Genomic DNA, 21,149 nt, shown 5'->3' on the forward strand with positions numbered 1-21,149 from the left:
CTCCGTCCCCAATTCCACCCCCAGCTTCTATCCCTCCAGCGTCTCTTGCCCACACATCCCTCTGACTCCTGTGCCCAGCGATTCCGGTGCTCGCACCCACCCCCGAGCCCCCGGTGCCCGCCTCTCTCCGGCGTCTCTCTCCAGTCAGGGATGAGCCCGCCTCCCCTGGCCCAGCTCTCCAGTTAAAGGCGGTGGGCCCGCCTCCCTGGCGGTCTCTCCAGTTAGACGTTGCTGCACTTTGCTTTTTTTTGGCGTGAGTAATTTCCCCGGCACACGAGAACTGGTTCCCCCCCCCCCCCAAACAAACTTCTCTACCTCCTTATCTTCCCTGCTTCCTCCTCTCCCCCAACCCCCCCCCCCCCCAATCCCCACCCTCATCCTTCCCTCTCTTGCCGGTCGTGAGCCCGCTGCCGGTCCGTGTGCGATCCGCCCCGCACCGCTTCATGCATGACTGGAGGAAGATTTGACTTCGACGATGGCGGGAGTTACTGCGGCGGATGGGAGGACGGGAAAGCCCACGGCCACGGCATCTGCACCGGGCCGAAGGGCCAGGGCGAGTACAGCGGCTCCTGGGCTCACGGCTTCGAGGTGGTGGGAGTCTACACCTGGCCCAGCGGCAACACCTACCAGGGCTACTGGACCCAGGGCAAGAGGCACGGACTCGGGGTAGAGACCAAGGGCCGCTGGTGTTACCGCGGCGAGTGGACACACGGCTTCAAGGGCAGGTACGGGCTCCGCCAGAGCCTGAGCAGCCCGGCCAGGTATGAAGGCACATGGAGCAACGGGCTGCAGGACGGCTACGGTGTGGAGACCTACGGGGACGGCGGTGAGTAGCAGGTGCCCCACTTCTTCTCCACCCCCACCACCCCTTCTTATTCTCCCCCCCACACCACCCCTTCTTCTTCTCCCCCCCATCACCCCTTCTTCTTCGCCCCCTCCCACCACCCCTTCTTCTTCGCCCCCTCCCACCACCCCTTCTTCTTCGCCCCCCCCACCACCCCTTCTTCTTCGCCCCCCTGGCTCACCTGAGAGGGATCTCAGCAACAACCCCTCACTCCAGTCAACACACGCGGGACTGCGTCTTAGCGAGAGGCGAAACATCCGAACAGTGAGGTGATGCTGAAGCTCCTCTCTCCCTCCCTCCGGGGCGAGGTTCTCCCGCGCTCCACAAACTTAGTCCAACTTGCAAAATCTTCTCTCATTCCCACTACCCCCCCACCCCCAACCACCACCACCTCCCCGCCAAAGTGAGTTACAGCGGCAAAAAAAAACACCAGCGACTTTTAACTCTTGGAGCTTGTTATCACCAAAAGATTTAGCCAGGGGCTCTTGGCCATTTAACGTTTAATTTGTTCGGGAAGTCTGCCTTTGCTTGCGTCTGTAAAGTAACCCGAGGATTAAGGACCGGGGGAGCTGTGTAATTTGTTTTTTTTCTTTACTTCTTTTAATTCACGAGCGAACAGATGAGAGTTGAAACTGGATTAAATACTTCAATGCCACTGTATTTACTCCACCGTAAAGGGAGCACGGTGTGGCAGCGCGAACCACATGGGCATCAAAGTTGGGGGTTTTTTTGCCTGTTAAGTGAAGACAACTCGGTGAAATCTAAAGATGTACCAAACGTGCGAGCTGTTCCCAGAGCCCAAGGTATCCATCAATGTGACATCGTTTCACAGAATTATTTTCTTTAAAAAAGTCAGCAAATTTTGGAGCCGCTCGGGAAACGACAGTCAAATGCTGTAACATATGTCCAGATCCGCATAACCCATCTTCAGCAACAGCTGAAGAAGTGGATAACTGGTGGGTGTGTGTTTCTTGTCAAACGCCTCCAAAAGAAGTAATGAAAATGTATGTGGGGCCAGAAGGAAAGTTCTGTACGCTTAATCTTCGGTACGATTATATAAAAGTAGATCGTTGCCGTAGATAATCGGAATTAACACTAGTAACTTCAAACTTGGACCATGTTTTAATATGGTCATAAATTAATGTTCGTAAAAACTTTGTTTGGTTGTGAGGATTACTGAACATAAACACCTTTACGCATACGTTGAAGACAAAAAGAAATGTTCCAATGTCTTCTTTTGTTTCGTTGACAAAATACTAAAGTGTAGACTAAATTGACTGTGGTCATTCATTATTCCCCTTTAAATCGATTTTCCTCTATTTTGTCTCTCCATGGTTTTGTCCCATCTTCCCTAAGTAGTCTGTTCCAGGTTTGTTTTGCTGCTGGCACACTGTGCTCTCGCTTGTCGATAATCTCTCAGATTTACGACTGGCACTTTCATGTCATCCTGTGTGAGAAGTGTATTAGGCATCATAAATTGTAGCAACAACTTATCAAAACGTGTATTTATTCACCAAACATAGGGTGCCACAGTATTGGGATTACCTGAAGGCAAAGATACAGCTCTTAATTTATCATGCACTTGTATAATATAAAATATTACAAACACTGTTTTTGCTTATGTGTTCCCAAAATGAAAGTGCTTGAAATATTGAATTCCTGTGTAGAACCAGAACACATTATTGCAGGAAAAGAAGTCAAATTTATTCATGTTTGCTAACAAACAGAATCCTCAAGGCATCATGGCCAGATCCATCATAGGACTGCAAATGTTTTGAGTAATTGCCTATGTAATTACTTGTACTGTTACATTCTCATGCTTCATTTTCATAAAGGTGACTTATTTTTTTCAAAAAAAAGCATTGTGAAAAAGTCACAAATGTGGTAACAGAGAAATTACTTCCCCTGATTAATGCTGCAAATGCTATGAGTTGTCCAAAAGATACACAATGAATAGAATATGCATATGTGAAAATGTTTTGCTGCTTTTAAAAAATATTGGAATCACAATTTTATTTCCATCTTAAAAGCAACAGATCCAACCATGACTACAAATGTAGTCTCAGTCAACCTGAAATATGAGAGGCAAGGTGCCTCAAATGGCCCAGCAGTTAAGTGTGCTGCCTGTTTAAAGTGTTGGAATATACAGAACAAGCTTTCTGTATTGAATTAGCTGGAGCTAAGTTGGTTGTATGGATGCTACAATGTACTTAAGCATTCATGAATTAGAAAGGAAGAGAGAATGTTCTATTTCCATCTATTTCCAGTTGCTCTCTTGAAATTTCTGATGTTTTGCCTGTGTTAACTGCAGTCTAGATTAGAATGGTCAGTTTGGTCCTTCTGAGATTAAAGAGTGGAGAAAGCAACTTGCATCATTTACTACCAGGCTGATGAGTCTGTGAAATCATACTGCAGCATAAATTGCTGCATGTAAGACTCGAGAGAAGACTGTGTGAAACAAAATAAAATTGACATCATATTAGTCATTTAATTATTAGTTACATAGATTCATTGTGATAAGAGAAATAAGAATATGTTAGGTACAGACACCTTTTCTTCCCTAATAAGGAATGTTAATATTCATACACACTGTCGCTGTCAAAATTAAACTTTACAAAGCCTGAATTCATTTCATTTATTTATTCCAAAAGGAACACTTTAAACCTTGATGTTCCTTAAGGCACAAAACTTTATTAAAACGTAAAACTAGCACTTTTTTAAAAAAGCTGTGAACCTGCTTCAATATCTATGTTTAAATAAACTGTTTTGTCAGCCATCTGCCAATGGAAAGAACTAGAGTTTATCGTGGTAGTTGAGTGTGATCAGGTCATCAACTAAAAATAGTTTTCTAACTTACAAACCCATGTCATCATTGACCAAAATATCCAACTTGGGAGCAGAATACGCAGTGTGACATTTAAACACACTCTCAAACATAAGACATAATCAATATCACATCAAAGTAAAATTAATTAAGTTTCATGTGGTTATAGATTGAAATTAAAAGGCTAGAACATTTTTATTGCATGAGGACTGTTGCAAATGTTTATGCCTTTAGTGAGCAATCTGCGAATATAAAATTTTCTATACATTTCAAAATCATGCAGAAGTAATATTGATTTGTATCCAGGATGCACCAGTGAGGCAAAAATGTCAGCCTGTGAGTTATTACGTTTTCCATTCAATGTCAATGAATTAAAATTCACTTCATATTTGTAGCATTATCTTATAATTATTCAGTTCTATTGACTAAATTTCAGTCAATCATTGTTAACTCTTTTTTCTGCTGTACAAGCATTAATAGGTTGAAAAGGAAATTTCTATTTTTCAAGACAATTCTTGAATAAATCAGTACGTACTGTACCAGTTCTCTTTGGAAATTTGTCCAAGGGGGTTCACAATTATAAAACTTAATTTGGAAAAGTTAATCAAGGGGTACTATCTGATTAAATGCAGTCTTTACATTGTTAGTCTAAAGAAGTTGACTACTTGGTCTGGAAAAAGCAATTCTGTTTTAAAATGAATGCATCTTTTTGAAGTAGACTGCATTTTTGTGTGATTTCTGTGATTTCACACAGATTTCAGATAATTGAAGAGCAAGTCCACCCCATGTTATGTTAGAGTACATCAAAATATTATCTGTTTTACATTGCCCAATATTTGATTTAATTTGAAGCGCTTGGGAATATTATGACCAAGTACTACATTTTGTTGAGATTATGTGTATATTCTCAAGAAAAATTGCAATCAGCGACTATCTGTTTTGGTCAAATACAATTTTTAAATCATTAGCCTCTGGTTTTTGAAGCTTGCCAGCCAACAGAAAGATATAATACAATTTTAGTGTGTAACACAGATCTCTAAGTTTCTTCTCAAGATAGCTTGCTGCACTCCAGATCAGTGATTCGTTTTGGCATTTGAAAGGAAATTGATAAGGCACAAACTCGTATCACCATGGTCCACCATAAAATTCTCTCCATATGTTGTTTTGTAATTCAGTTCTTCAAACAAATGAATATTTTTGTTTTGTTCGTTTCAATATTTGTTTCAAGCAATGCTACCCACTGCTGAAAATTCAATCGTCAATGTTGCCATGGAAACAGGATTTCTTTGGTTGACAGTGTATGTTCAAGGCATTTTTTTCGGCTCATAGCATTCTGTTTCCAGGCTTTACAAGGCAGTTTTTTGGGGCCTGGAATTTCTGTTTGAAAATTCTACTTTATTAACAGGCACTAAAGGAGAAGATTAAAAATGAATAGGGATTTCTTGTTTACAAAAATGGAATTCTTAAATTACATACCTGAAATATTTATGCATTCTTGTCAATGTAGATGTCGATTAACAGGAGGTCCTTATTACATTCTTTAAATGCATGTTAAAATGTTAATTTTCAATCAGGCAACCGGGGGTGGGGTGGGGGTGTGGGCCGTGGGAATTATTATGGCAATTACTCATTTAGAAAGTTAATATATCATAACAGTTGATTTCAAACTACTTTTCAAACTACTGATCAATATTCTTCCAAAATCAGCTGCTATATGCAGACTTACAAACAAAATTCTGGTTAGGGTTTTACAATCAGGTGTTAGTGCTAAAGGACCATATATGGAACATAATGGGTCAGTCCATTTATGTTCTTGATATTGCCAAATAAACAGAAATAAAACACTACATTGACACACAATGAAGCTTAGAAAAACTGCTAATTTGAAGTCAATGTAAGAAATAAAATTATACAATACCAAGTCTAAATCAGATAATTAGATAGCAATACATTCGACGCAAAAGTGATGGCACCTAAAGTATAAAATTCTGCCACCACCACTGTAGCATCTGTTGTTGAGGAAATGCTGTTCATGACAAAAAGCATTACCTGTTTTATTACACCTTCCCCTTTTACTATTTACTTGCCAATAATTGTGTCCAAAAATAGTGCTTTTAACAAAGCAAAACATCTTGATGCATTGAACAGAGCCATAATCTGTGAAAAAAAACCGAGCCAAAGACATAAGGATGGCTCAGAAAAAGATTAATCATCGAAATAGATTTTAAGGAGGTAGGCGATGCAAATGGAGAAACAGAAGTGATTTTAGGAGAGAATCCCAAATTCTGGGGCCTAGGGATCTGGAGTCATAGCCACCGATGAAATTTAAAGACCCAAGTTTGTACAGCAGATGTGTTGAGATGGGGATGAAGACTGATAAATGTCGGAGGGTGGAAGTATGTCGTTGTGATGGAGAGGATGCAGCTGTGTGCTCAGCAAATAAGGGCAGGGTGATGAACAGATTAATTTCTCCTATGACATTAGTTTGGAATGATAGAGTTTATAGTAGGGTGAAAAATGATAATTTTGATCCTCCTAATGTGTAACTGTAGGAACCTTTGGCTCAAACAGCACTGAATTTTGGCAATAAAGTGTGAAGCTGGATGAACACAGCAGGCCAAGCAGCATCCCAGGAACACAAAAGCTGACATTTCGGGCCTAGACCCTTCATCCTCTCTAGGCCCGAAACGTCAGCTTTTGTGCTCCTGAGATGCTGCTTGGCCTGCTGTGTTCATCCAGCTTCACACTTTGGATGATGTGATAAACAATGTCAAAGGATGTTCAGAGGTCAAGGACAAAAAGAAGTACATCACAGTCATTTGCCACTTTGATTTGGCTAGTCCAGTGCTGTAATAGAGACAGGAACTTGATTGGAGAGAAACAAACAGGGAGCTGTATACGTGGCAAGCGTGGATTTGGTTAGCAACATGTTCAGAGAATTTGAAGAGAAAGTAATGTTGGAACTGGGGCAGTAGTTTGCAAAGGGTCAAACAAGTCTTGACATAGATTGACCTCCGTCGTCATCAGCTTGTATTCTACTTAGGATAGGGTGCTTCCATTATTAACACCTGCTAATCCAAAATACGGCAGGATATAAGCTGATACTATCCTTTCTTCTGCTGGACATCTAATTCAGACACTTTGTGTAGAAGTGGTTTGTAGCATTTCTGTTGTTTGATGTAAGAGATTTTAGCCCCTTCAACAGTGCATTGTATTTTACGTACACCTGTTGCTAGATCCAAATCAGCTGTGATACTTTTCTTTTCACCTGATCCACTCAAAATAGTGCTGAAACAATGGAATAATGTTTCTGTTTTAATGGTCAGGACTGAGTACTAAATGTACCAGGTTATGAGGTTTACAGGAGGGATAGAGAAAATGGCAGGGCATGGATTGGCATTCCTTAGATCCAGAATGACTTCTATGGTGAGCGACAATGTATTGATGGGAAAGCACCCAGTGGAAATTTTATGAATGGAACTGAGGAAAGATCACAATAGATGTCCAATATAGATCAGCTGGTAGTAGCTCAGAAGTGCTACACTGTATAAATGCTGAAATTAGGCAACTATGCAGTGCAGACCAGAGTAGTATTTATGGGGAATTTTAATCTTCACATAAACTGGGAGAGACAAACACTTGTCAAAAAGGTTGTGAACTTCTAGAGTATATCCAGGATAGTTTCCTGCCACAATATGTCTTGGATGTGACAAGGGTCAAGCAATATTAGATCTTGTAATGAACAATGAGCATGATTTGATTGGTGACCTTGTTGTTCATGAGCATTTGTCAAATAGTCATCATAATTTGAGTTTCACGTAGCGTTTGTAAGAAACAAGCAAATATTGGAAACTAGAATTGGGAATTAAAGTAAGGCAGACTTTAATGAGATGAGGCAGGTAAAACCACTGAAGAACAGTGGAGGCTATTCAGAGAAACACTTAATGCTATTCAGTTGTACCCATAGGAAGAAAAAGCTCCATTTCACAAAACAAAACTACCATGGACGTCTAAGAAGGTAAGGAACAGCATAAAATTAAAAGAAAGGCCTCATAAAAATGCAAAGAAGTGTACAGATCCCACAGAATGGGACAAATACAAAGGGTTATGAAATGGTTTATAAAGGCAGCCATAATGGATTATGAAAGGAGACTTGCAAGGGGCCTCAAAGGTAGTGGCATTTCATAGTAATATAAAGGGACAGTGAGAGTATAATCCAGTTCTACACTTTGTTATCTATTAAAGGGACAGTGGCTGGTTATGAGTACAACTGATCCACTGAAGGCTGAATCGCAATATTATGGGGATAATTCCCATGGAGAGAATGGCAGATGAGCTGAACCATTACTTTGCTTCAGTATTCACTGCAGAAAAGGAGAATAGCATGATGGAAGCCCCAAAGAAATTTACAGAGCATCAGGGACAGTGTCCAAATAAAACTATCTTAAGTAACTCATCAATAAATGTAATTGAAGAGTGTCAAATCGCCAGGACCACGGTTTCCATCTGCAGGTGTTAAAGGTGGTAAGAGAGTACTTTTGAAAGAATACGGTTGGGGCATTGGCAGAGTTCACAGGATTCAGGAGTCGAACCTCTGGATTGGAAATTTTCTCACGTCATTCCATTCTTTAAGAAGGGTGACAAAGGAAAACAGGGGAATTATTAGCCTGACACCTGTGGTGGAGAGATTGTCAGACTCTACAATCAAGAATAGGGGAACTAATCACCTTAAAAAGTTTCAGTTAATCAGGGAGAGTGAGCATGGATTCATGAAGGGCAGGTCATTCCTGACAAATAGTTTTTTGAAGAGGTGACAAAGGTGGTGGACAGAGGTAATTCAATAGATGTTGTTTACATGAACTTCCAAAATGTCATGATTGTAACAAGATGAGCCAGAGAATATGAGTCCCCTGATTGAAGCTCTTAACTTGGTCCAATCAGGGAGCTCTGGCTGACATATAAACAGGAGTGTCAGAGGGTCTTCTCACCTGAGAGTGCCAGGCATCATGCACGTGTAAAGTAAACAGTGACTTGGTGATGTGATACCAGCCTCTGTGACGTTATTTCACAAAAGGCTTTTGATAATGTCCCCCAGGAGCCAAGGTAGAAGCCCATGAGATTGAGGGCAAATAACTGACATGGATAGGAAATTAGTTGAATGGCAGGAAACCTGGTTAAGTATTAAAATTGGCAGGATGTGACTTGTGGTCCCTTGTTTTCCCTCCCCACCCTTATCTGCTTTCTGGAGGGACCAATCTCTCCATGGCTCCCTTGTCCACTCCACACTCCCCTCCAGCCCCACCACACCCGGCACTTTCCCCTGCAACAGCAGGAGGTGCTACACCTGCCCCACACCTCCTCCCTCACCCCCACCCCAGGCCCCAAGAAGACTTTCCACATCAAGCAGAAGTTCACTTACACATCTGCTAATGTGGTATACTGCATCCGCTGTACCTGTTGTGGCCTCCTCTACATTGGGGAAACCAAGCGGAGCCTTGGGGACCACTTTGCAGAACACCTACGCTAGGTTCGCAATAAACAACTGCACATCGCTGTCATGAACCATTTCAACACCCCCTCTCGTTCCTCAGACAATATGTCCATCCTGGGCCTCCTGCAGTGCCACAATGGTGCCACCCAAAGGTTGCAGGAACAACACCTCGTATATTTTGCTTGGGAATCCAGCAGCCCAATGGTATCAATGTGGATTTCACAAGCTTCAAAATCTCCCCTCCACCTACCTCATCCCAAAATCAGCCCAGCTTGTCCCCACCTCCCTAACCTGTTCTTCCTCTCACCTATGACAACAAAATGTGAGGCTGGATGAACACAGCAGGCCAAGCAGCATCTCAGGAGCACAAAAGCTGACGTTTCGGGCCTCGACCCTTCATCAGATGATGAAGGGTCTAGGCCCGAAACGTCAGCTTTTGTGCTCCTGAGATGCTGCTTGGCCTGCTGTGTTCATCCAGCCTCACATTTTGTTGCCTTGGATTCTCCAGCATCTGCAGTTCCCATTATCTCTTCCTCTCACCTATCCCTTTTTCCCACCTCAAGCTGCACCCCCATTTCCTACCTACTAACCCCATCCCGCCCCCTTGACCTGTCCATCCTCCCTGGACTGTTCTATCTCCTCCCTACCTCCCCATCTACACTCATCTTCACAGGCTCCATCCCCGCCTCTTTGACCTGTCTGTCTCCTCTCCACCTATCTTCACCTCTATCCATCTTTGATCTGTATCCCCCTCTTTTCCTATTTATTTCAGAACCCTCTTCCCCTCCCCATTCCTGATGAAGGGTCTAGGCCCAAAACGTCAGCTTTCCGGCTCCTCTGCTGCTTGGCCTGCTGTGTTCATCCAGCTCTACACCATGTAATCTCAGATTCTCCAGCATCTGCAGTTCCTACTATCTGTGTGCTCTGCAGGGATCTGTGTTGGGGCCTCTGTTATTAGCAATCTTCATCAATGGCTTGGATAATGGCATAGAAAGTCAAACATCCAAATTTGCTGACATTACAAAACTGTGTAGCATTTGAAGACACTGTTAATGAAAGGATAAAATTATAACAAGATAACGAAAGGCCAGATAAATGAACAAAGCTCTGGCAGATGGTTATCCATTTTGGACTGAGAAACGATAGATCAAGGTATTTTTTAGTGGGCACAAAGTTAAATACAGTGAATGCCCAATGAGATTTGGAGATTAAGATGCATAGGTCCTTAAAATCCCACAAACAGAAACCGAAAATAGTCAGGAAGACTAATGGAATGCTGTCCTTCATTGTTAAAATTCTGGAGTACAAGTATATAGATGCTACACTGCATGAATACAAAATGTTACTTTGACCGCACTTAGAGTACTGGGAGCAGATCTGGACATCACTCCTCAAGAAAGATGTTTGGGCCTTAGGGTGAGTTCTACACAGGTTTACAAATGTGATAACTGGACTTCAGGGGTTGTTATGTAGAGAGATTTGACAAGTTACACCGTTATTCTCTAGAATTTAGAAGATGAATGGGGTGATCTAATTGAGATTATCAGGATATTAACAGGGGGAATAACAAGATAGATAAAGACAAACTGTCATTGGAGATTCCAGAACCAGGAGCATAGTCTAAGAATTAGGTCCAGGCCATTCAGGAGAGATGGTAGAAAGCACTTCTATAGGCAAGCATTTTTGGAACTTCCTTCAACAAACAGCAGGTCAGTGCTATTTTATTTGTTTAATTTAAATCTGAGATGGACAATGCTTTCTGAAGCAAGTGTATCAAGGGATATGGGCCCAAGACAGGCATATAGAGTCAGGCTAAAGATCAGCCTGATCTTACTGAATGATGGAGCAGGCTCAAGAGGCTGAATGGCCTACTCTTATTCCCATGCTCCTAACCAGGTGTAAAACGAATAATGCTCCCAATCTGGTTGATTTCCAAATGGGTGAGTTGGCTTAGAATTAACCCTGAACTGGATTGCAACCCTTTATATGTTACACTTTGTAAGGTGTGCTAAAGCTGTTGTTTTAACCCAGCAATTAGAATAATTTTGGTTGATGGATTTGTTGTTCAGTGAATATACTGGATGAACATAGGAACATATATGTAGTTTTTCTTCAATATCAACTATACAGTATAGAGAGGGATAAGAACCAGAAGGCAGCACAGAAAGTTGCTTCACTGGTGTTTCTAGCATTTTTCAGATTTGTAGTATGAATTCCTTCTTCCTGGGTAATTTGTAGAAATTTATGTCAGTGTTTTGTATGTAACTCTCAGACTTGTACATCTTGGAGGGATTCATTAACTAGGAGATTTTTCCATTGTTAATCTGCTTAATGACTTAAAGTACTTCATTCTGTTTTGGGATGGTTCAGTCTCTTGTTGGGTTTTTCATCTTTCAGGTCAGTGGTGCTTTTCTCTAAGGGTAGGTTAATTGTCATCTGAGCATTAGTACAGCAGCTCCTCAGATGTTGACGTGTGTGAGTTATATAAATTATTTTTAATCTTGTATGTATCCAATTGGATTTTCTTGATTTAATATTCTATCAACCATTTTATGTTATTCTAAGCTTTGCTGCCCTAATTTCATAAATGAATATCGTATATGCCCTCTGTGGTGGCTATGTTGTTGTTTTGCTGGCTAAGCCTAGGTTTATTTCCTGATTTGGAACATCTTGGATGTTTTTCTATTTCATTCCCATGAAACCATTTGTAAAGGACACTAGATCTAAAGATATTGAATGAGAAGATTCCTGTTACTTTGTCTGTTTTGCAGATGTAAAACAGAAACCTAAGTATGCAGCACAACAAGAACAGTGTTAAATTTCTTATAGGCAGTTGGTGAAGGTGGAGCCCAGACACCAATTGTGCTTCTGATTTATTCACAAAGTGAGACATCATTAATCTATATCTACTAAACCTAAATAGCCTATCGCCCATATCAGCAAGTGTTCCTTTTAAACCTTTTTTGAAGGAATCAAATGAGCACATTAACTAAAGACCTAAAGCAGAAGTTGCTGAAGAAACTCAGGAGGTCTGGCAGCATCAGTGGGAAGAAAGTAGAATTAATGTTTTGAGCCCAGTGACTCTTTGTCAGAATTTTTATGGGTTGGGAAGAAAGTTGAAGCTGAAGTAGTGGAAGGGGAGAGGTGAGTTGATAGTTGGAGACGGAGCCCAGAGTCAGAGATGTGAAAGGGCTAGGTAACCAAGCAGATGATGGATAGCAAGCCAGGACAGAATAAAAGTTGAATAAATGATAAGAAAGAGCTAAGAGTGAATGCAACCCTTATAATGTGGTAATGGGTCTAGGAGTACATGGGAATAGGTGACTGTACTAAAAGCAACCTACGTAGAACAGGACTGGGTGTGAGGATGCATAAGAAAAGTATTGAATGACTAAATCAGGCTCTCACACTATTTAACTCCGTTTTGGGTCCTAGAGGCTGCAGAGTCCCCAAACGGAAACTGAGATATTGTTAGGTATGCCCACCTTGAGGAAGTTCTGCTCCTTTCTCCAAAAGGATTAACTAAAGAACAGGCCCTTGAGGGAATACTGTAATTAAAGCAGAGACTTCAATGGAAACTTATTAAAATGCCATTCTAAGGGCTGCTGATGCCCTCAAGCTCGTGGGCCACCTCTTAATCTTGGAAGGCCTTGAGTGTACTGACAGTGGCTCCTTGCGCTATTTTGAATGACCAATTAAATCAAATTAACTAAAGCCATTAAAGAGGCATTGGTGCAAAAATAAATCAAAGGAAACTTTAAATTAAAATTTGGTTTGTAGAGGGAGCCCCTTAAAATAATTAAAATGGTTCTGGAGGCTAATAGAAATTATGTAAATGCTCAAGTAATTATGTAATGAGTAATTCCTACCAGTGGTCACTTTAACCAAATTTAAGTGTAACAGAGTTAACATTCGTTTTTTGTTTGAAATAAAACTTAAACTATTCATAAACAATATTTCAGCAAAAATCAAAGAAACAGTCATTTTTAATATTCTCTATCACATTTTAGATTACAAGACATCTCTCTTCTATGATCTTGAGTAATCTTTTGGTACAAGTACTCCATTTTATGAAAAGCAATCAGATAGTTGATTACTTGGATTGAAAATTATATTGTTTTATTCTAAATTTGCTCCACAGAAGCAAGATCAGTTCTTATTACATTTCCACTTACACATTTTGTGAAATGAATGTTATCCCACAAGGATAACTAATTCTATTCAAGACACATATTGTAATTAGTCCTAAAATATTTGACTAAGTAAACTGTTTTTACAAGAGTCAGTGTGTGTGCAGCCGCAGCACTTTTAACAGCCTTTTTCTAAGCTTCCCAGCCAAAGTGGCATCAATGGGTGACACGGTGGCTCAGTGGTTAGCACTGCAGCCTCACAGCGCCAGGGACCCGATTCCAGCCTCAGGGCAACTGTCTGTGCACGTTCTCCCAGTGTCTCTGTGGATTTCCTCCGGGTGCTCCGGTTTCCTCCCACAGCCCAAAGATGTGCAGGTTAGGTGGATCGGCCATGCTAAATTGCCTGTAGTGTTCAGGGGTATGTGGGATATAGGGGGATGGGTGTGGACTTGTTGGGCTGAAGAGTCTGTTTCCACAGTGTAGGGAATCTAATCTAAAAAACCTCCCATGTTCAGCTGCCAAAAACATTATGAAACCTGCTGCACTCTAAAATACCCATAACAAAGATTTGCATGAGAAACATCAATAAAAGTAAATAATTTCTAGTTCTTTGTGTCACTCAGGGATGGAAATCTGAGAATGTTTATGAAACATTTTTAGCATTTTTACTTGTCCTTCAAGCACTCTTGACTAGAAATCTTTATTGTAGTATTTAGTTCCAATGTACCAACTAGTGTCCAGTTTAATCTAACCAATTCAAGCTTTGTAAGTGCTTTATTTCTACTTTAGATGTGACATCCTGTTTCTTGTATGACAATCTGCAACATGTTGTCAAAGATTTAAGAGAATGTAGGCCTGGTGACTAAATTTGCAGCGAGCACAAAAGATGTTGTGAAGGTGACAATGCAGACCACTTATGGATAGATTAAGTAAGCAGCTAAAAATTCTGACAGGTGGAGTACAATGGGGACAAATGGGAAGTTGTTTACTTTAGAAGGAAGAATTAAAAAGCAGAAAAATAGAAAAAAAAAATTAGAGATGCAGTGAGATTTAGGTGTTCAGGTGCACCTACCACAAACCATGAATATGCAGCAGCAATAAGTGATGTCGAAGGCTAATGGCATACTGCCCTGCATTACAAGGGGAATTAGACATCAAAGTAGGAATGTTCTGCTTCAGTCCTTCTGCAGGAGACTGGTGTGACCACACCTCGAATACTGCATGCATTTTGGGAAGGGTGTAAATGCATTGGAAACGCTTCAGAGGAGGTTTACTCGACTGCTGGATGAAAGAGGTTATTTTATGAGGAAAGAATGGACAAGCTGGTCATGTTTTCACTAGACTTTAGAAAGATGACGGATTGTATGTTTATAGTTTCTTTGTATCGTTAAAAGAAGCAATTTATGGAAAGAACTAGGGGACGCAGTTTTAAAATTAGGGGTTGCAATTTTAGCTAGAGATTCTTCTCTTCCCTAAAATTGTGGCAACTTTGAAACTCTCTGCCCCAGAAAGCAGTGAAGACAGGGTAATTGAGTATTTTTAAGGTGTAGGTAGCTGGATTCTTGTTAGACAAGAGAGTTAAACGTTATCAGGGCAGACAGGAATGTGGAATTGGGAACACAAATAGATCAACCATCTTTTTATTAAATGGAAGAGCAGGCTTTAAGGATAGAATGGCCTATTTCTGCTTCTAATTTTGTATGTTTGCATGATCCAACACACTTGACTGGGATAGGAGTAACTCTCAAAATAGGATTGCCGATTCAGTTTCAATGATACTGCATATCTATTCTGCTTAAACCTGCATGTTTAAAAGCTGATTTCCCATCTTAAGTTCTGCTTTAATCTTATTGATTAATATTTGTTGAATTCAATCCTACAACTGCATAGGACATCGTCATCATGGATCTTGAAGATGCCTGAAAGGTTTCCTTTTATGAGCCAATGAAACATTGCAGGCTCTGCTCTTAGATAAACGAAGCTTACTTTGAGGATTTCTGTGAAAAATACTGTGCACTCAAGGCATCAATTAGGTTATAAACCTTTTCATTTAGTTGCCATAGTATCCCTTCTGCATCATTTGCCTTTAAAAACGATTTCAGAGTCACTTGGCTGTAAGACCTTTCTTCTTGCAGAAGCGTGGCTTTTACATCAATGATCTACATTCCTGTAAATTTGTTGCTAAAGGAACTAAAAAGTTTTCCAGCCTTATTTTGTCAACTATGTGAGAGTCCACGCTAATATCTGTATGGTTGAGTCATTCTTCAAAGCCCAAGTAACCCTTCCCGTAACCATAAGTCCCATCTACATGCAGTTTTTCAGTGCATAACTGTGTTAAGGCTGGTTGTTGCCTATATTGTCACTTCAGACCAAACCCAAAATTTCTTCCAATTATTTAAGTACTTTTGTTTTGTGTCTCTTTTTAGTTTATTCTCTAGCTTATTGGCAGCCATCAAATCCTCACAGTCATGAGTATTTCTACTTCTGGTCCAATCTCAAAACTATTCAGTAACCCTGTGTTCACTGCGCAACATTCAATTTGAAGCCTCTATCGCACTTTATTGTCTTTTGGAACAATGACTGTAAAATCTCTGTCTTGTGTAGTTGGATTCTCTCTTTCACTGGTATATGATTGTTTTTTTAAAAGAAGCGTCACTCTCAGATCCCTTATTAGAACTAGCACTTTGCCAGTCCATGGACCTCACTTATTGGTGGTCGTCTTGAACATTTAACCACGTTTAAACTTGCTCATGTGTTTTCCTGCATGCCCTACAATAATCTGTCATAACTCTCCATTCAGTGGACCAGTTTAAAGCCTACATCACTTGAGTACACATTGCAGGCAGGTTGTGTGTAGATGTAATTGTCCTGTCCTGTGTACCATGACTACTTAGCCTGCCTCTATTCAGACCCTGAGCTTTTATATTGTTTTGTTTTGAAGTCAGCTCTTCAACAAACCTTGACATTCCTCAAGAACCACACCTGCATCTTCTGACAAGATTTTTAACCTTTGACAAGAAGGTTTTTCCCCTTGGCAAAATGATTACCTGTTACCATTAACAGCTCTCTAATATTCTAATTAGAAACATTAACTTTTTTGTAAATGGAATACAATAATGACTTAATAGGTAGACTCTAGATCCATTGACTTTCCAGAAATTGTTTTCTCATGTTTCAATTATTCCGTTTCCTTTCTGCTCTTTTTTTTTCCTGGATATCTCACTAGAGACTGTATCACTATGAATAAAGTAACTTACCCCAGCAATTTTGCATGGGATCAACACCCTTCTAAGTTCACAAAAACAGAAATTGCTGGGAAGTCTCTGCAGGCCTGGCACCGTCTGTGCAGAGAAATCAGAGCTAACGTTTCGGGTCCGGCGACCCTTCTTTCACTGACCCTTATTTCAGGTCACTGGACCAAAAAGTTAACTCTGATTTCTCTGCACAGATTTGCCAGGAGTTCTTTTGGTTTTTTTACTCTTCTTAGTGAGTGAGTTCAGTGTGTTGTAATCAAAATCAAGAAGTGCTTTTATATTGCCTGACCTTGCATCGACCTTCATTACAGAGTCAATCAAACATTTTATCTAACCGACTGCACTCATTGTTAGGGTGCAGTCACTGTCTTATGCCACACAGTTAAATGAAGTCAAGCCCTAATACACTCGGCATCAGTCTTGTGGTTGCTCCAATTCCTTCAGACTTACCATTGTTATCTTGTGCCTCCAGATTCTCTGTCATATGTCACTTTGACAAACCTGTGATCCTGCTTTGTGCAGTTTATCCTGCAATTGTATTTTGAGTCACGCCTGAGGGACCTGCTCACTCTAGCTCTAGCACTCTTTAGATTCATGTAGGTGTTACTGCTGTTCAAATCCGGTCATCTACTGTGGTGCCCAGATCTGCTGAAAGTGCTTTATTTCTCCCTCTTTCTGTCTGTAACTTGTCCTTTGTACTAGTGCCTGAATCCGGAATCTTGTCACTCTTGAAATGCTGCAGCCATGGAATCCTCCATCCTTTGAAAGCACAGAACATCCCATTTTTGCATTGAGATTGCTGAAAATGACTGGTTCCCTAGAATTGTTTCAAAGCAACAGTCATCAGCTTGAAAAAGGAGTCTCTTATTGAAAATTGCATCTCAGTTGAAGCCCTGGAACTGGTCCAAATGTGACACTTTAGCACAATCTGGTAATTTACTTGTGAGCACTGAGCAAAGAAACCTGCAATTAAAATTTCTTTAATCTTTTTGTACAGTTTATTTAAAATCATGACATCTGTCCATGCGATGACTATCTTTCAAAATTTGTTCAAGTCTGACCATGCACTGTAAGTATCCATCAAATTTCTGGTTAATTTCATCTATTCCAAGGGAAAAGAAAAAATTATTTGATAGCCAAATGACAAATGTCTAGCTCTCAAAATATTTTGCTTCTGGTTATACTATTTTAGGAAGTGACAATGGCAAAGCCATACCTGTTTCCCCTTTGGTAGAAATGTAACCCAAGTCCGCACATTCGCTTAGTTTTTCCGCTGGTCATAAGGTTTGGATTCAGAGAAGACAGGTCATAATCATACTCCAACATTATATACTTGCTTTCAGCCATTCTTCACAACAGCTGCTTGTATTATAATCTTCCTTTGAAAAGCCACTATTCTGTGTTACCAAGTTTCACTTGTAGCCATTTGGTGAATGGGGAGACCAGAAGTCCATCTGTATTCTCGATTTATTATCAAAATGAAACAACATAAATGCACAACTCCTAACCTCACAATAATCTATCTCTCCCGTGTCAATAAATAAGTATTTATACTGTTTAGCTTATTTGATTTACTCAAATCAACTGAAGAACTACCCTTTAAGGGGGCTGTCCAATGCTCAGTACTGAGGAGGTGACATGAACGTAGGCATTGCAACACCAGGATAGCTTCTCATAGGTAGTTCATGTTGTATCCAGTTTCGACTCCTTACCCGTTCCTAAATCAATGATCCATCATTACTCATACTGTCTGTCAGTTTTCAGAATAACATCTCATTAGAATTCTTGGATCTTCAAATTGAAGCATTCACATTGCCAAGATCTACCAGTATGTCAACATTTACCACTAACCCGTTAACTTCCCAAAGTTGAGAAAGAACTTATAGCTGTATTTGTCTTCCATTTAAGTCTTTTGGTGAATATATTAACCTATTTAAAATAAACTGGTGAATTTTAGTAAATGTGAGGTCATCATTTTTGGGAGGAATAACAGCAAAATGGGCCAATATTTAATTGGAGAAAAATTGCAGCATGCTGCTGTGCAGAGGAACCAAGGTATCCCTGCACATTAATCACAAAATTTAGTTTTCAGGTGCAGCAGATAATTAAGAAGGCAAATGGATTGTTGGAAAGGAGTATAAAAGCAGGGAGGTTATGTTGTAGCAGTACAAGGTGCTGGTAAGGCCACATATAGATTACTGTGTGCAGTTTTGGTCTCCTCACTTGAGAAAGGATGTACTGGCACAGGAAGAGTGCTGAGGTGATTCACTAGGTTAATTCCGAGTTAGGGTGTTGGCATATGAGAAGGGATTGAGTAGACTGAGACTGTACTCCTTGGAATCTACAAAAATGAGGGGGTATCTTATAGAAACATATAAAATGATGAAGGAAATAGATAAAATAGAAGCTGGGAGGTTGTTTTCCCCTGGCCAGTGAAACTAGAACTGAGGGGCATAGCCTCCAAGTAAAGGAGGGCAGATTTGGGACTGAGTTGAGGAGGAACTTCTTAACCCAAAAGGCTGCCTCATTGAATGTTTTTAAGGCAAAGATACAAAGATTTTTGAATAGTAGAGGAATTAAGGGTTATGCTGAGCAGGCCAATAAGTGGAGCTGAATCCATGAAAAGATCAGCAGTCATCTTACTGAATGGCAGAGCAGGCTTGAGGGGCCAGATGGCCTATTCCTGCTCCTACTTCTTGCCTCATGATAGGAAACAACAAATACCTTAATAGCAAATGCAATAATTAGGTCCTCTTTCCACTCTGTATTCGTAGTAAAAAAGCAGCTTTCATAAGCAGACTGATTCATACAAAATCTGCACCCATATGCTTGCATTAATCAGATAGCAATCTAAGGCTACTGTTTATCCTTTACTACATCTGGCAAGGTGAGTTTATTATTCTGCCAGTGAAGGATTTGGACCTCACATAACAAGTCCCGGGATGTTCAGCTGGCATCTCTAAAACAGCCCCATTGAGTAAACAGGAAAATAGTTTTTATATTAAAGTGGGACATGTGGAGCTGACCATGTGGCTTGTTGATAACATCCAATGCCATTGAGTATTTGTTGCCCATTACTAAACCTAGTGAAATGTTCTATTCACAATTTAAAAGAGAAGAAGCAGGATATCCGAATGTCATATGGAGGCTTTTATTAAAAAAGACTTGTACTTATATTGCACCTTTTGTGGCCTCCCAAGTATCCCAAATCATGGCCAAATGGAAATCTTTGAAGTATAGTTGTTCAGTTTAGGGAAACATTGCAGCCAATTTGTGCTCAAAATCCCACAAACAGGAATGGGACAATGGCTGGAGTATTTATCTTTGTGATGTTGTTTGAGGAATATGTATTGGCCAAGACACCCTGAAGAACAGATTTGGATAGTGCCATGAGATATTTCACATACCCTGGAGAGACGGAGAGAGGCCTCGATTTAGTGGCTCACACAAAAGATGATACACCTGACAGTGTTGCGTCTCCTCGGTATTAGCCACGAGGATAGGGCCAGATAATGTACTCAAGAGTGGCATTTGAACTCACAATCGACCCATAATTTAAACTGATTCAGTGAGGAGAATGCCACTACCTTATAACCAAATTTATTTTTGTTTCTTTTGAATTCATGTGAGTACCGAAGTTGTACTTTGACTCATCCACAGTGTTAATTCATTTCTCTTCTATCCACTAAGTACTGGATGACATTCTTCAGTTGATAGGACATTGATGGATTCCAGCTATCAGACCATTGTCAATGCAGCTTTGTAACTGACTGCCTAGTGTATACAAGAGTAATCTGATGTCAATTCTTCATTGATTTTTTGTGACTCTACACATCATTAATTGTGTCAGAAACATGAGAAGTCTATGCAAACGAATCACACCTCTTGCTACACAGTTGTGCATGCGCCCTGGTCAACACTTTTGTGGGAATAAAAGGTTAAGTCTATTCTAACTGTATGCAAACACCAATTATAAAAACAGGATGTGATAGAAATGCTCAGTAGAATCAGAAAGCATCTTTGGGATCAGAAACAGTTAATTCTTCAGGCTGCTGACTCTTCACCTTCACTTTGAGTCTCCAGTCTCTATCACAGCCAAATAATTATAGGTTTGTGCTATTGTCAATTGGAGCAAAGTCCTTTCTAATTAATGATAGAATCATGGCAGATTTGGACAAATTCAATGCCAGCAAGCTTTTGTGCTAATCTGAAGTATGAGTGGTCACCTGTATGAAATACATACAAGAAGGAGAAGCAGAATTTTTTTTCCTGAAGGGGGAGTTATTTATGAAACATCTCATTGGCATGGTTGGTGGAAAAGCAACTGATTTCAAGAAGAAACCGGATGTGTGGGATTTCAAGTTATTAAAATGCATGATTAAGCATGGTGATTGAATGGGATTGATGGATCATTGATCTTCTCCCTGCAACTTCCACAAGTTATTTCATCGTGGCCCAATGTTGCCCATCTCCCCTCCATGCTACTTGTCCTTGAGGATTGTCTGCAGTCTGACAGATGGCCCCGATCCCATTGGTGCAGAATTAGGCCATTTAGCCCATCAAATCTGCTCAGTTATTCTATTATGGCTGCTGGAGAGTTGTAGGG

At 40.4% G+C, this 21,149-nt stretch overlaps 1 protein-coding gene across 4 annotated transcripts in view; it reads left to right on the forward strand.

Moving 5' to 3' along the window:
• The first annotated feature begins 368 nt into the window (after positions 1 to 368).
• The window catches only part of LOC125452029 (junctophilin-1-like), a 125,584-nt gene continuing 104,803 nt past the window's right edge, over positions 369 to 21,149 (forward strand). For 3 of the 4 annotated variants that reach the window (XM_059645859.1, XM_059645858.1, XM_048529916.2), the window contains exon 1: positions 369 to 826. In XM_059645859.1, the coding sequence (XP_059501842.1) occupies positions 448 to 826 (379 nt within the window). In that variant the 5' untranslated portion in view covers positions 369 to 447. Of the gene's footprint in view, positions 827 to 1,230; positions 1,648 to 21,149 lie in introns of those variants that run through there. The other variant, XM_059645860.1, reaches the window with a different exon arrangement.

The sequence above is a fragment of the Stegostoma tigrinum genome, chromosome 5 (genome assembly GCF_030684315.1).
Source record: "Stegostoma tigrinum isolate sSteTig4 chromosome 5, sSteTig4.hap1, whole genome shotgun sequence".
NCBI classification, from domain to species: domain Eukaryota; kingdom Metazoa; phylum Chordata; class Chondrichthyes; order Orectolobiformes; family Stegostomatidae; genus Stegostoma; species Stegostoma tigrinum.